The sequence below is a fragment of the Perca fluviatilis genome, chromosome 19, assembly GCF_010015445.1.
Source record: "Perca fluviatilis chromosome 19, GENO_Pfluv_1.0, whole genome shotgun sequence".
NCBI lineage: Eukaryota > Metazoa > Chordata > Actinopteri > Perciformes > Percidae > Perca > Perca fluviatilis.
In genome coordinates, this window is record NC_053130.1 from 18,134,466 (window position 1) to 18,150,478 (window position 16,013).

At 40.1% G+C, this 16,013-nt stretch overlaps 2 protein-coding genes across 5 annotated transcripts; one reads left to right on the forward strand and one right to left on the reverse strand.

The window, feature by feature from the left end:
* The first annotated feature begins 2,327 nt into the window (after positions 1 to 2,327).
* Positions 2,328 to 9,207, forward strand: LOC120548475 (ankyrin repeat domain-containing protein 2). Its single transcript, XM_039784741.1, is given in 8 exon segments — positions 2,328 to 2,447; positions 2,805 to 2,908; positions 2,999 to 3,097; positions 3,236 to 3,304; positions 3,307 to 3,336; positions 5,156 to 5,258; positions 5,340 to 5,394; positions 9,195 to 9,207. Coding segments are annotated over 7 exon segments (468 nt in total). The 5' UTR covers positions 2,328 to 2,447; positions 2,805 to 2,809.
* morn4 (MORN repeat containing 4) lies at positions 8,477 to 14,158 on the reverse strand. Of its 4 annotated transcripts, none has more exons than XM_039784654.1 (5): positions 14,049 to 14,158; positions 13,579 to 13,684; positions 12,841 to 12,914; positions 11,070 to 11,375; positions 8,477 to 10,972 (listed from the first exon to the last, which is right to left on the reverse strand). In XM_039784654.1, the coding sequence occupies exons 3-5, from the start codon at positions 12,905 to 12,907 to the stop codon at positions 10,824 to 10,826; spliced, it is 522 nt and encodes a 173-aa protein (XP_039640588.1). In that variant the 5' UTR covers positions 12,908 to 12,914; positions 13,579 to 13,684; positions 14,049 to 14,158; the 3' UTR covers positions 8,477 to 10,823. The 4 variants fall into 4 exon arrangements, with proteins under 4 accessions (XP_039640588.1, XP_039640589.1, XP_039640586.1 ...); XM_039784655.1 differs by having other exon boundaries at positions 13,579 to 13,699; XM_039784652.1 differs by lacking the exon at positions 14,049 to 14,158 and having other exon boundaries at positions 11,070 to 11,179; positions 11,261 to 11,375; positions 13,579 to 13,699.
* Positions 14,159 to 16,013: the final 1,855 nt, after the last annotated feature.

The following is a 16,013-nucleotide window of genomic DNA, read 5'->3' on the forward strand; positions in this document are numbered from 1 at the left end:
GGCTGTTCTTGAGGTTTGTTTTAAGTGGGCATTGAAGGATATATCCTGATTGAAAATAACTCCTAAATTTCTGACAGTAGTGCTGGAGGCCAGGGCAATACCATCCCGAATAGCTATATCTTTAGATAATGAAGTTCGGAGGTGCGTTGGTCCAATCACAATAACTTCAGTTTTGTTTGAGTTTAACATCAGGAAATTGTGGGTCATCCAGGATTTTATATCTTTAATACACGCTTGAAGTTTAGCTAGCTGACCACTTTCATCTGGCTTAATTGACAGATACAATTGGGTGTCGTCTGCGTAACAGTTATAGTTAATTGAGTGTTTCTTAATAATATTACCTAGAGGAAGCATATATAAGGAAAATAGAATTGGTCCAAGCACTGAGCCTTGAGGAACGCCATGGCTAACTTAACGTGCTTGGAGGGTTTATCGTTAATGTTAACAAATTGGGATCGCTCAGAGAAATAGGACTTAAACCAGCTTAGTGCGATTCCTTTAATGCCAACTAAGTGTTCCAGTCTCTGTAACAGGATGGTATGGTCAATAGTGTCAAATGCAGCACTAAGATCTAGTAAAACAAGAATGGAGACAAGTCCTTTGTCTGCAGCAGTTAGAAAGTCGTTAGTAATTTTCACCAGTGCCGTCTCTGTGCTATGATTCTTTCTAAATCCTGATTGAAAGTCATCAAATAAACTATTGCTATGTAGAAAATCACATAACTGATTAGCAACTACCTTCTCAAGGATCTTGGATAGAAAGGGAAGGTTAGATATAGGTCTATAGTTTGCTAAGACCTCAAAGGCTCTATCCCCACATGTCTTCAGACGAGTACGTGGCATGGATAGCAGATTTTGATTGACAGACCTGAGAGACTGGGAGGGTGTGTATAAGTGAATTATGTTGGCAAGATAATCAGGGGCCTGACCATGTAGAGCCCTATAGGTTATGGTGAAAATGTTTAATTGGATCCTGTAGGTCAGTGGTTCCCAACCTTTTTTCCTTGGCGCCCCCCCTACTCATATCTAGAAAAGAAAAGTTGAGCCCGAATCCAAAGTTGAGGTAACTCTTGAGATAGAGCCTTACTTTCTTTTTTGATACAGAGGAGTTATCAGCACTTTTACGTTTCTCCGCCATGTTACATTCATAAAATAGTGATGCCGTGGCGGCAGGAAAGACGAGGATGATAGCAGCTAGCAGCTGACCTGATGACAGCAAGGACCACAGGTTAAGAGGTCCCGGAGGTTTGGCCTACTAAGTAGCCTGCCTACAATTTTAAGCGAGAACAAAAATATATAGTTTTCATACAGACTTTTGTATACATTATATATTCTAGTGTATTATCATAATTTGTTTAACATGTGCAAATATTTTTTTTTTTTAACCTCAAACCAGATAAAGACTTGCGCCCCCCCTGTGATCTTTGCCGCCCCCCTGAGGGGTCCCTGGACCCCAGATTGGGAACTACTGCTGTAGGTTACAGGAAGCCAGTGAAGGGAGTAGAGTAGAGGGGTGATATGGGTGCGCCTGTTTGATCTAGTAAGAAGCCTAGCAGCAGCGTTTTGAACGGATTGCAGGCGGTGAAGGACAGATTTATTGAGTGAGGAGAAAAGTGAATTGCAATAGTCAATACGGGAGGAAATTAAGGCATGGATGAGCATCTCTAGATCTGACTGAGAGACCACAGCCCTTAATTTGCTAATATTGCGTAAGTGAAAAAAACAGGATTTGGTCAATGATTTGATGTGAGTTTCAAAAGATAGGGATTTGTCAAATGCCACCCCAAGGTTCCTTAGACTGGGCCGGACCGCAGATGACAAAGGCCCAATGTTCTGCTTGATCAGAGGAATAGCACTGTCTGGCGCTATGATTAAAACCTCGGTCTTATCTGTGTTCAGCTGCAAGAAACTTTCAGCCATCCAGTGGTTTATGGCGTCTATGCAATCTAGGAGCCTAGTAAGTTTGAATGTCTCATTTTGCCTAAAAGTAAAATGGAGCTGTATGTCATCTGCATAAAAATGATAAGAAATGTTAAAATTGCGAATAATCTGACCCAGAGGCAACATGTATAAAATTAATAATGTGTGAGTGAGTGAGTGCGTGAGTGTGTATGAGAGAGATTGTAACACAAACATACAGGCATACACACACCAAAGTGCACACACACCTCACCTCACCTTGATGGTGTGACACAGTGTCCCACCATGAACCCGGCATTCCAGCCAGGAAGCCACTGGGCTTGCAGCTCTTCTGTATAAAGTGACACACAGTCCGCCAGATTTTACTCCAGATTATTAGTTCAAGTTAAAAAAGTTTCACCTGTTCAAAATTACTTTTTTGACTATTTTATCTTTTCTGTATCTTTGTATCAAACAGAGATGGAAGAGGTTGTGCAGTGGGCAGCCAATGTAATGGACCATAAAACAGCAATTGAAAAGAAAGATCAGGTAAGAGAAATACTAATGTTTACAAAGTGGCATTTGTAAAGATTTTACATGATTATCACAGTATTTTACATTATGTATGGCTCCTAGAATGATTATCATTAGGCACTCACCAATAGGGAGATTTATTTCCCCAACACAGCAGATTTTATATAATACTTACTGTTACTGATGCCATTCAATTACATGACTTGAGTGGAGGAGAGAATATCATAGAGCTGTGCAAAAGGAAAAAGAAGCTCAATAAAACATACTCGCCCAGGGTGTCTGTGGAAATCCCAGTGGTGAGCTACAACTACAGCTACAATGTGTCTCTATACTGTCCCTTTGTCTTGCTTTGTGTGTGTGTGTTACACATAGGGCCTATGGATACTGCAGAAGTCATGAATGCAGCAAGTCAAGGCAAACTGACTGTAATAGACGTGTATCTGGATGATGGTGGGAACCCTAATGTCCACGATGAGGTATGCTCTCCCTGCTGTGGAAGTAAACCAGATACATTTACAACATACTACAATTGTCATTTCTACTTATAAAATATTTAAACATTCCAGTTGAAGAGGACAGCGTTACACCGTGCCTCTCTAGAAGGACACACTGCAGTTGTCCAAATGCTTTTAGAAAAAGGAGCCAATATCAACTTTGAAGACCAAGTAAGACGTACAGGCGCATGGCTTGTTTGTAAAGATGATGATGAGATTGGATGAGATTATCTTCACTGACTAAAGCTCCAGCCTCTAGTGGCCTGAAGTGAGCACTATTAATAGAATGTGGCCATCCTACTGTTTCAGCTGGGCTCCAGTGCCATTCACTGGGCCTGCAGAGGGGGAAGCCTGAATGTTGTCAAAGCCCTTAAGGGCTGATCAGGGCTGACCTGAATGTTAGAGATAAGGTCAATGGGCATTTTATTTGTGTCTGAATTCACACCGGGACTTATACTTGTGTATTTGCGTAGGGTGATATCAGCTAAATTGGGCCACTTTTTGGTAAATCGTTTGGGACAATAATACAATACCATATATGCCTTTTACATGTGTTTTTATGATTAATAATGACTGTTTTTGATAATTTTGTGTTGAAATTATTTAATAAAATATAATTATTTAGGCCCTACAGTTCTTGAAACATCAGCTCTGCCAACATTTTTTGCATGAGCAGTTTCAGGTAAAATGGGCCAGCAGCTTTTATCATCAATTTTAATTTTAAAACACAGTTGCTTATACAGCCACATAACATTTAAACTGCATTAAACAAACAAACATGCATATGTGCCATTCAAAAAACATTTTGGGTGCAAACCCACATATTCAAATGTGCAATTAAAAAAAATCCATTTTGGAACAGCATAGATCAGTGAACCAAGCTCTGGGTTGCGCTTTAGACAAGTTCTGAAACCAGTAATATCCGGACCTCCCTGCTTGGAGAAACCAGATATGTTGTTCTTGGCTGCGAAATCAAAGACCACTTGCTGGACATCACATTTTGTGAAGGGAAACCCCCTCCGCGCCAATGTCTTGAGGGTGGCAGCAAGCTCCCTTTCCGCCTCCTCTGGAAGGTAGGGCTTCGCCCTGACACATGTTCACTGCCAGTCACCTTTCCACTGATGCGTCTTTGCAGTGTGGATCGCGGCACACCCCATGCTCGTGATAAGAAGTGCACACTCACTGTAATTCCTTTCTTGACTCCCTCCCTGTATTCATCTAAGGCCCCCTTCATCCTCTCCTCTTTCCACGGATTGTAGTTGTTTGGCCTTCCTTTCCCTCCCTGTTTTATCTTTGTATCCTTTCCTCTCTGGTCCTTGCTCCTCCTCTCTTTTCTCTAGTTCTGTCTCCTCTCATTTCCTCTGCATTCCTTTCTCCTCACCTGTTCTCTCACTTCCTGTCTCCTCTGCTTGTCTCCTCTGTCATCCTTCCTTCTCTCACTTCCTCTCTCTTTCCTTCTCCCTCTCTCCTCTCCTCTCGCTTCCTTCTCGTTTGCCATACTCACTGTAAATAAAATACTACCATTATTACTGTTGGGTGGGGTCATGGTGTGTGTGTGTGTGTCCATGTACACATACACATACACACACAAACACACCCTTACACACACACACACACACACACACACACACACACACACACACACACACTCTAACACGTGTGTATGTGTGTTTGTGAGTGACAAATGATGGCCCATTTTAGCTGAAACCATGTGGCCCATTTTACCTCAGTGGGTTAAGGTAAATTGGGCCACCAAGAAAAACATCACTTTTTCAAAAAATATGTTCATATACCAAACTAACAACATTATTTCTGATTGATGCCATCAAGACAGATATTATGCATAGTTTTTATGGGCATGTTTTTTTTTATTTACAGATTTATCATCCTTATAATAGTTAAGTTAGATTTGGTATGCCAGGCTACTCACCATGCAGCTTTCTGGTGCAGTCTTGATTTTAATTATTGCCCTGCCCACCATAGCAACCATGAACCAATCAAATCACCTGTCACTTGTCAAGTACAGTTATGACAACAGTTTGAAATCCTTTGCAGTCATTGGCTCTAAATTCCAGAGGGGCTGGAACCCCCAAACCTTAAATGGCCCATTTTACCTGATGGCCCATTTTACCTGATATCACCCTACATACTGTAGGTGTTATACTGATATACAGTTATTCCTGTATGTGTTTCTCACAGTCACAGTGTATATCAGTGTCCACATTGCAGTTGTACAGCACTCCTCTGCATGTGGCCACAAGAACACTCCACAAGGCCATTGTGGAGTACCTGCTGTCCTGTGGTGCCAAAATCAACTCCAGGGATAGGATAGGCAGCAGCTCAACCGTGTGTTTCATCATCTCTATAATACTTTCTGCCGTGAATACATTTTTGGGCTGGTACTCCCAGGAAGGGGACACAGCCCTGCATGATGCTGTGCGTCTCAACAGATACAATATATTGACTACGTTTACATGCAGCCAATAACCCGTTCAAAACCGGAATATTAGCAATAACCCGGTCGCGCACGGCCATGTAAACACCGGCAAAAACCCGAATATGCTCATATTCCGGTTTTTAAAAACCCGAATATGCTACCTGGGTTACCCCTTTTCTAACCCGAAATTTTGGTCATGTAAACGCGTATCGGCATATCCCCATCAAAAGGAACATTGATTTGTGTTCTGCGCATGTTCTATTCGCAAGGAATCTTGGTCTTTTGAGTAGAGGAACTTCTTGTATGCGCCAGAAAACATAGTTATAATAATAATTATATACTATAATAATATAGTTATATATATATATATATATATATATATATATATATATGTCAATGCAGAAAACCTGCGCGCAGTATACCGGAAGTAAACAAGAAGTAGCTAGTAAACATGGCGAGACGCAGCACAGCACCACACTTTTGGAGCGAGGAGGAAACCAATTTCTTTATTAGTGTGGTGAAAACCATGAATATAATGTCTTTTGTTTACGGCAGAAAGTACCGAGATAGTGAGATTTATAAGAAGGTGACCGAAAAGTTATTGCGTCTTAAGGTTGTCCGTAGGCTACGTCCAGACGCTAACCGTGCGTCGCCGTTTACGTCGGGATATTGCCATTTGATTACAAATGCCATGTATACAGGAGTAACTCTCTCTGCTCACGCATGTAAACGGGTTATTCCGAATGTTTCAGAAACCCGAATAGTGACCTTAACCCGACCATAACCCGAAAATTGACAGCTTGTAAACGTAGTCAGTGAAGCTGCTCATAGTTGCAGGGGCTGACACAAAAATAAATCTACCTGTTGTGCATGTCTGGGTTACTCAAAGATGATTTTAAAGAAATAGTTTGACATATTGGGGAATACGCTTACATAAATTACCTTTTTTTCCCAGAGAGTTTTTCAATATCATGCTCATATCTGTACGTTAAATATGATGCTGCAGCAAGTTAGGTTAGCTTAGCACAGCACAAAGACTGGAAACAGGGGTAAATACTTAAAGCTCAGTAGTTAACATGTTATATGTAATTTTCTAATTCAAATAAGAACCAAAGTATAAAAACGTCAATTTGCTGTTTTACGAGGGGATGTGTGCCGGACTATTTATTGGCCCTCCACATCCTCAAGACGCTGCTAGTTGGTGGCAACTGGTCCATTTTAAAACTTGAGTTCATTGACAGATTAAATAAATAAGATATAAAATGTTGATTAGTGAGCTTTTGAGGTGCTGGTAGGTAGATTGTGTTAGAACCCTGTGTTTTCAGTCTTTATGCTAGGCTGACCCAAGAAATGTTAATAATAAAAAAGAAAGATAAGCTGCTGCCTGTAGCCTCACATGTAACGTAGACTTAGACATGAGAGTGGTATCGATCATCTCATTCAACCCTCGACGAGAAAGCAAATAAACGTTATTTCCCAAAATGTCAAACTATTTATTTTAAAGATTACTTATTGATTGCATATAACATGCTGTGGCTCATATCTCAACACTGTACATACAATATGACCCCTCGCTAACAAACTGACAGTATGAACTATGTTATGTTATGGGAGTGACTGCAGTGCAGCAGGTAAAACAATGGCAGTTTGACATCATGGATACCCTGCGAAGGGAGGTGGGACCCGAAAACACCTCGAGAGAGGAGTAAATAGTTCAGAAGCTGTACATCTACTCATACAGTATATTCTTAATTACATCCCTTTCTATAACTATCTGTGTCAGGTTCAAAATACATTCTGTTAGTCCACTGTAGGTCTGTGTACATCATACTTGAGTATATGCATTATATGTGCTCACTAACAAAATCCTTTCCAGGGCATGGAGGTTAAACCTCTGAGATTACTCTGAACTCTTGACACTATATGTCAGCTTGGATGTGACAGATTCAAAATGATCTGCTTATCTTAAAAAGGAGACAAAAACATACCAATGAGAAGACAAAGCTGAATTTCGCAAATCTTTTTTTTTTTTTCAAGCTTTGGCTTTTGATGTTGACTTCTAAAGAGCTTTATGGTCTGAGGAGCACTCATGGATGTTTCATATCTGATTTGTGATGCCTTTGGAAGTTTAATATTATTAATAGATAGTGCTGTGCAGAAGCTGCGTTTGAATATACATCAAGAGGTCCTTGTTTTAACGAGGCAGCAGACAAGGCCAGAGCACACAGTAGCACTGTGTTTGAGACGTCAGCTGATGGTAGCAGAAATGGGCGTTATGCCCCTGCTAAAGTCAGGGATTCAAGGGGAGCTCAGGGGACATTTTTTCCTTCTATCATCAGTGGCTCATATGTTCCTGGGGAAGGTTGGTCATTCACGCTGGGGGATAACAACAGCTTGCTCCACTGCTTGCAATGTAGTTGTTTATGTACAGTTAGTCATACAGCCATTCAACTTGTGAGCACATTTTGTTCAACAAATATTCTGCTACTATGGCATTATTGATAATGTAAATGTAAATGCTGTTTTGAAAAGCATGCACTTACTGTCTTCTGTTAAAAATCAATGTGTTTATTGTAGACAACATGTCAGATACATTATCAGCCACACACAGTATTTCCTGTTAGAAGCAAGGCTGTGTAACTGTCAGGGACGTTAGTGGAGACATCTACCATGTACAATACAAGGTTATACAAACTATGTGACAGACAGTGTCGCCATTTATGTTGTCAACCTGACCCCAACCGAAATATTACGGCATATTGTCAATGTTATATGGGTCATCGATCAGAAAGATTAAATCTTTTGGACTCCTATATGTTTTACAGCTTTAGTTTTGTTGTTTTCAATTCCATGTGAGCTACAACCAGTATGCTGCTGTGCTGTTGCTGAGGGCTGGAGTGGTGTAGAATGAGAAGGGGGATGGGAAAACTGGAGCCTTCTGCTTAGTGCTGCCAAAAACCAGAGGAACCTGTTTATCTATGAAATGGTTAAACTTCTTCCCTACGGATGCAAATGTGGCACATCTAAAGCCTTTGTGTTACAACATCAGAAATACTCGTCTAAAAATGAACTTCTTTGTCATGATACTGGGTCCAAGCGCAATGAAAAGCATGTTTTTTCTCAACACAAGGCTTTATTAAACAGATTACCACCTAGGCGATACATACTCAGACCTATTCTAGGATAATGAGGGGATACTGTGCAGTAGTTTTATCTAAGAGCACTTAAAGCAACATTATATTGTTACTAAAAAAAGGTAACAATGGCAATGATATTTTCCAGGATGGGTGAAAGTCTGGACAGGCACATTTTCTTTTAAAGCACCATTTGTTTCCAGTTGGAAATATACAGTATGTTGAATTTGTGTGAATTCAATTCCACTCAGGCAGGCATGTGCCGGCGAAGAATGTTTGAGCAGTCTCCGAAATAGCAGAAAGAAAATAATACAATTACATGATCTGAAATACAGGTTATTACACTTTGCACATACAGCCAACATTAAAGTGTCATTGTGTGCTTGGAGATAGTGGTACTGGTGCATGCACTGGTCTGCTTTTCTAATGTTGCCTTCAATCTTTCTGATTGTACTTTGCTGTACACTGCTTTACCAAAAGGGGATATTCAAAGGAAGCAACAGTATAGGTTCATGTTATTGAGTATTGATTTTTTTTTTCTCATAGAATATAACAATGAGTCAGTAACTGCAATAATCCAACAGATTTACAACAGAATCACATATAAGATTCCTGCTTAATCTTCGGTGCTTTTGTTTTTCTTGCGCACTAAAGCCCCAGATGAATGTGTCCTTATTGATCCGTCTTTATTGTCCAGCTGTAAGAAATGACACATGTAACTTCTGTTGAATGTTCCAGGCTTTCTTACCTGTAATATCATTTGATTGTGTTTGGTTGAATTTCTACATTAGCCACCCTAGACAAGCCATATCTACACATGCTCTGTAAGGCCTATTAACTGTTCAAGTGCACTGAATTAATTTGTAATCACATAATAGCTTTGATTGGCTATAGTGGTTAATAAATTCCTCAAAATACTTAACTACACTGTCTTACATAACTTAACAGTAACACAATTTTCATTTCTTTTTTTGAAAGGTCAGAACAAAAACAAGCACTGACAATATATATGTATACACCTCACAGGAAAACACATATAATTACATATTCTTAAATATATATCTTTTGTAATAAATCACTTCATTCAGCTGCCTCAATTAAGATCTATTTCCCTAATTCAATGCATCTAATTAGGATTAGTTTAACAACTTTAAGGATGTCCACACTGGTGACTCATTAAAGTCTTTCAGGTTGTTCGGGGAAAACATGAGAGAATTATCCAGCGGAGTTAAATCTCCTCTCCCCATGATTTCCACTGGGAGGGGGGTTTATTAAAGTTAGCAGAGCTGCTGGACTTGAGAGTGATGAGAGCTCAGACTCAGCACCAGCTTAGCTATGTGTCCCTTAGAGTGAAGGCGATCTTCAAACAGCCTTCAAATTTATTAGGATGATAGACAGAAACCTTATGGCATATAAGGAGAGGGAACTGTGTGTCATCTCATTTTCAGAGGGACACCCTGAAACTACACTCTTTTACCAAAATGTCATTTAAGGCAAACGTGACGTGAATACGGATCTTCTCAAAGGAGAAATATCAGTGACAAAATGCATGCAAAGATAAAGTTTGCAGCAGCACTGTTAACTAAGAGAACATTTGAAAGGTCCCTGTAGTGTTTTTGTAAAAAACAAAATTGCATTGTGTATCTTTAAGGGCTGACTAACATATTGAATGCATTTCCCTCCTCATAAAACATGTACATTTTTTTTTTTTAATTGTGCATTGTTTAGATCCACGTTTCCGAGCTTGCAGTACCAGAGGTCAAAAACTCCATAGGGTACCTTTAAGTACCACTCTGTTGTAATGGATTGCAGCATTTATTTTAAGGTGAATTGATCTAATTAGTGGCTAAAGTCTTCAACATAGAGACTAACTTCACACCTACTCCTAATGCAGGAGAAAAAAAGCACTTTAAAGTACCAGATGTGCAATAACATGGTAAGAAGATATTCCGTTGTTTGATATATGAAAGCTAACTTTTCTAAAAAAAACAACAACACTAAGACACTGTTTATGGGTACAATAATTAGAACAAGGGGAAACCAGCAGCATTTGATGTTTACAAGACATGTGAAGTTAAAGGTGTGCTTCATGGTGTTGTGCATTTCAAGTCAGTTATACAGAAGGCCACTGTTTGGCCAAATTGCATGTGCATTCCAAGCCACTGTGAAGGCTAAGCAAGGAAGATGCAGAAAAAGAAATAAAGAGAGTAATGGTGGAAAAAGAGAAAAAAGACAGAGAGAAGAGCTGGAGAAGAGTATACGAGAACACATCCCTGAGGCCCTTCTGAAAGGTGCTAGACCGTGTCTCCTCCAGGGTCCATGACAGTCAAAGTGCCAGACTGCGAGCGTTGGAGGCTGAAGCCTGCGCACGCTGCACCACTCCTGGACACTTCTCTCTCTTCTGCAGCTTGTGGCTTTGAAACAAACCCTCGTTTCGTGGGACACCATGAGCTCCATCTGGGAATGTCAATAGCCCTGAAGGCACAGACATAGGACATTATAAACAACCACAGAGAGATAATACTGACATCCTGATGGACAAACTGTTCCAGTGGTGAAACAACAGACTTACCGTATCCCTCAACACGTCCATCTTTGAATTCTCCTTCAAACTTCATGCCATCGTATCGAATGAAGACTCCCACGCCTTGAAACTTTCCATGTGCAAATTCTCCTTCGTACCTGATACGGTGAAAAGAGAGCACGGTGTCATTTGAAACTTTGGATTGAGGATAAAACTTTCTTTCTTTTTGGCTCACACACCTAGATCCATCTGTAAAGAGCAGTACACCGGAGCCATGGAAGAGTCCATTCTCAAACTGGCCAGAGTAGCAAGTTCCATCCTGAAACTTGAGCTGGCCAACACCATGCCTCTGACCTGCAAAGTTGCACATCAGAGTAATGGCTCAAACTTTAAACAGATGATGGAAGCACAAGAAATCCTGTCAAGGCAAATGACCTTGATGCCATTTGTCGATTCACATTTTAGCTACATGGGTGTCATCATGCCTCATCTAACCACTTAGCCTCTTATGGATTACTCTTTCGTAATAGTGCATAAACATGCTGTAAGAGATGACCAACTGACATGCATGACATTTGAACTTGCAATGCGGCTCAGGGTTTTATATTCACTTGGTATTGGAGAGCCACTACTATGTCAAGAGTCAGTACGTGCTGGGATTTAGGTATCCTCCCCCCTCTCTGTCAGCTAAAGGTTTACTACTGAATTAGGAGTCCCATCTGCCTCCTGTGTGGTGGGAATTACAGCACTCTAATCCAACAGATTTTTTAGCAGGGATTTCCACTTTAGGATCCAGTCTGTGAAAACAGTCAAGGAATGTACTTGCATTCCCCTCCCGGTAGCCTATGATCCACTACAGAAGCTTATAATCATGTCAGAGGGCACACACCTACACGTTGTTGTCTCTGAAGGGTGAAGGAATACATCAGTTAAATGGTGTGAACAGTGTTTGCGATGACCTAAAAGCAGTTGGCAATCATCACAAATCCTATGCCAAGACAGAATAAAAAACCCTAGATGTTCCTCCTAGTATTGCAATTGATTTGTTTTGTTTTTTCGGCAGCAGCTGACATAAGATTCCCCAAACAGGTCCAAAGTCTAATCCAGAAGATTTGACAAAACCAGAGCTGTTAAATCTGGCTATGTTCGTCATGGGTTGCCAATTCTAGCTAATTGGGATTTGATTAAACAGCTTGTGCTTGCATGTCACTAACATCACTGTTTGTGTGTGTGTGAGAGAGAGAGAGTTAAAGCAGTGCAAGAATCTTCGTAATCTTTGCCACAGGTGAAAATTTGACAGAAAGATTTAACATTTTAGTATACTATGCACACATCCATGCAGATTAATGAACATAAAACGTAATATATTGACTGGTATATGTATTTGTTTCTGCTAGCTTCTTTTAGTATACTATGCACACAGCCATGCAGATTCATGAACAGAAAACCTAATATATTGACTGGTACTTGTATTTGTTTCTGCTAGCTTCCATAATTTAACACATTATGATTTAATGAGCATCAAGCCCATGCTGGGGCACAGTGTGCTACTGTTACCTTACCTAATGCCAAAAGATGTCCCACAAGGCTATTCAACAATACTATTTTATGACATTTGTATTTGTCATTCTCTTCAGTAATAATAGCTTTATTAAATATGGTCACAATTTACTTGCATGTCTGCATGAGAGAGAGCCATTATGAGGACTAGATGCACAGTACAGATGGTGCAAGTGAAAGCTTGTCTCATCTCTGTAGTTACGTTGGTGAAGCTTGCACACAAACTTTATTTAAAAACAGAGAAGCAGGACTGTCTTGCCTTCTTTCCACTCGCCGTGGTACTCTTCCCCACTGGCATATGTGAAAGATCCTCTGGTCAGAGTCATGTCACCCCTGTTTTCAACACACAAACACACTTATTGGCGACAGAGCTAAAGAACACATCTATATTGGTGACCAGCTATTTACATTTAAAGGAAAAACATTCTGCTTTGAAAGATTTTCAGAGTGAGGGGGGCATCACATCTGTGAGTCTCTTCCATCTGTGAGAGGCGTTTCTTTAGCTGACCATGACCACTGACTTTACTGTGGAGGGAAGCAAGCGAAAAGAATATTTTCCCAAATGGGATAAATAGCCCCTCCGTCCACGAAGCAGAGGGAATAGCTATCTCTTTAGCACATATTGTTACAGTTGTTGATCTTTTGCTTATGTAATTTTCAAGTCCAGCTGGGTGTCCATGGTAACGAAAGCAGCAATTGCAAGCTTCCCAAACATAGGCCTACTATAATTTGGCATTACCTTTAAACAGTTAAATGAGGGAAGAAATAGAAAACCGTGTATTAGGCTCAGTACCATACAGCCTTGTGTGGCTGGTGTTGCTTATGTCTTTAGTTACAGGCAAACACCATGAATAAATTAGTTTGAGCATTATTTATCTGTCTTCAGAATTTTAAATAGGGTGGAAATTATTGTCAGAATTGTTGTGAGGAAAAGCCTTGGTGTAAGTGCATGTTCCCGTAGTGTGGGTCGGATCAAAGGATAGGATATACGAGTTACCTGCTGTCAACCCAAGAAGTCTGTGTAATGTCCAGTGTTATGTTGGTGGTGGTGGTGATGCTGGTTTGAGCCCAGTTTAAAAGCACACATGGGAGCGAAACGCCTTCTGTATAGGAATAGACTGAAAACGTGACTAATAGCTATTAAATAAATAAAGCTTATCGCATGGTGACCATTTCAAACTATTGTTTAAAACAAATGACACTGTGTTACATAATGGCAGCCAGGTGTAATTTTACCCATGAGGTCGTCATTGAATAAATAATTCATCAGCTCACACCAGGACTGAAACACTCCAACGGTATTGTACATATTCAATTTGGGCTGCCAAAATTGTTTCAATCAGTGCAGCCTTACATGTTGCTAAATAGGCTATCGCGTGTGATGACAAGCCTATGCAAATCGACTGTAACCTATGGGAACACAACTATTAACGAAAAGCGAAAAAAACTATTAACGCTATCATTTACCTGTACGCTACGTTTGTTGTCTCTGAAGCATGGAAACCACCATACAAGAGCGGAGGGGCGTAAATAATATGAAAACACCGGCTGAGAAACGTATGCCGCATTCAGGTGCTCCTCGTAAACTCAGACTACATCCGAGATCAAGCGTCTTAAATGACATTCACATACAGTAGGCTATGCTTCAAGTGCGTAAACTTATTCGCAGAATAAGAAAATATGCAGTAAAAGCATCTTAGTAGCCGTTGTTTTATTTTAGAAATTGAAAGGAGCGGTTATAGCTTGTTAAAGCAGCTAACGTTACATGGGAATTGCCAAATGTCTTCCTATGGCCTATAATACAATTAAAACATCACATCGCATACTTTGACTTGCTTACACTTAGATAAAGACTCAACGAGGCAACTTTTATAAGAACCGATTCTCTCTTTACAAGCCGTGTTTACTTTTGTTGTCGTGTTCGTGCAGACGATTATCGCGGCTCAGCTCAGGATTACAATAATTCTGACAGCACTTCAAGGCAGCATTACAACAGCACCATTGCAGCCTTTACCGCCGAGCTTCATTGCATAAATGTTGTCGGCTTTCATTGAAAACTTTCTCTGATTGGTCTAGTATGCTACAGCTTAGAGACTGTGGCAGACATATTTATAAAAGGCTGTTGGGCATTTTGCTGAAGCTTGTTGAAGCACTCAGCACTGTAGTTGAATTGGCTGTAGCCTACAGTGTAATAGCCTATGTAGGCCTACGCCATAGACTGCATTTAAAGTAGGTTACAGAGTGAACTATAAATAAAGATTGTAGTAGGCCAACTACTATTATTACTAATAACAACAATAATAATACAAATGATAACAAATTATATTATTTACTATTATTATGAGCCTAGTCCAGAAAACACCATTATTCATCATGGTGAAGGGATTCAGCTAATGTTTCTTATGGGGTAACTAACTACATAGGCATTATCCCTTTCAATTGCATTTTAGCTTAAGTCCAAACATGTCTTAAATAGGATACTTGCCAGGAGAGAATTTATTCTACTGTTTAAATACCGATCTCTGAAAAGCTACTATATAGATTGTTCCTGTTCATGAAAAACCAATTAAAGCACCATCTAGATCGCAAATTAGGAATTAGGCATAGGCCTACTTCAAGTAAACTAGCGCCATCATTTTATGATGCAGGTAAAGCCAGGCCAGATTAACCTGCTAGGGGGCCCTGGGGCAAAAATTAGATCTGGGCATCAACAACCCTCCTTGTTTCCAAATTTATTTTGGTTATAAACAGATTAAACACTACTTTAATATAAGACTTAAGAGTAAAGAGCAGTAGCCTATAGTGTTTATGTTCACCATCTTAGTTAAGCGTGTTATCCTGCATTTTAGTTGAACTGGGAAGTCAGAATTTCCAAGTTCCCCGACGGAGATGTTAGCTTGAACGCCCCCTGAATTTGGATTTCCCATCTGGAAAGTCGGGAGAACTTCACCAACCCCAACATCACAATCCAACATGGCTGCTCCAACCATCAACAGTAATGAAAGCTGTTTGAATATACTGTTTTTAGCACTTCTAGTAGCACAGTAGTAGCCTACTATCCATCTTCTATCTGTGGACATGTTGCTACCATACATGTCTGTACTAAATGTTGTGCCACTGCCAACCCATCCTCTAGAAGTTGAGATATTTCACAGGATAAGTGACAACTTTAATCTGCTGGTGCATTAGGAAAAGACAGCTAATCACCAAAATTGTTATCATCCTCTGGGAACAATGCAAAGCAGTTGTTGATATATTTCAGTCTGGACCAAAGTTGTGGGCCTAACAACTCTCGAGTTATGCAGAAAGCAGTGGTTTAATGCTGCCTTGATGCTTAACTATTTCAGTTTATTTTATTCAATTATTCAAATTTCTACACTCTATTTTCCACATAGTAAACCCAGGGCCTTGGAGCCCCCAAGAGTCTAGGGC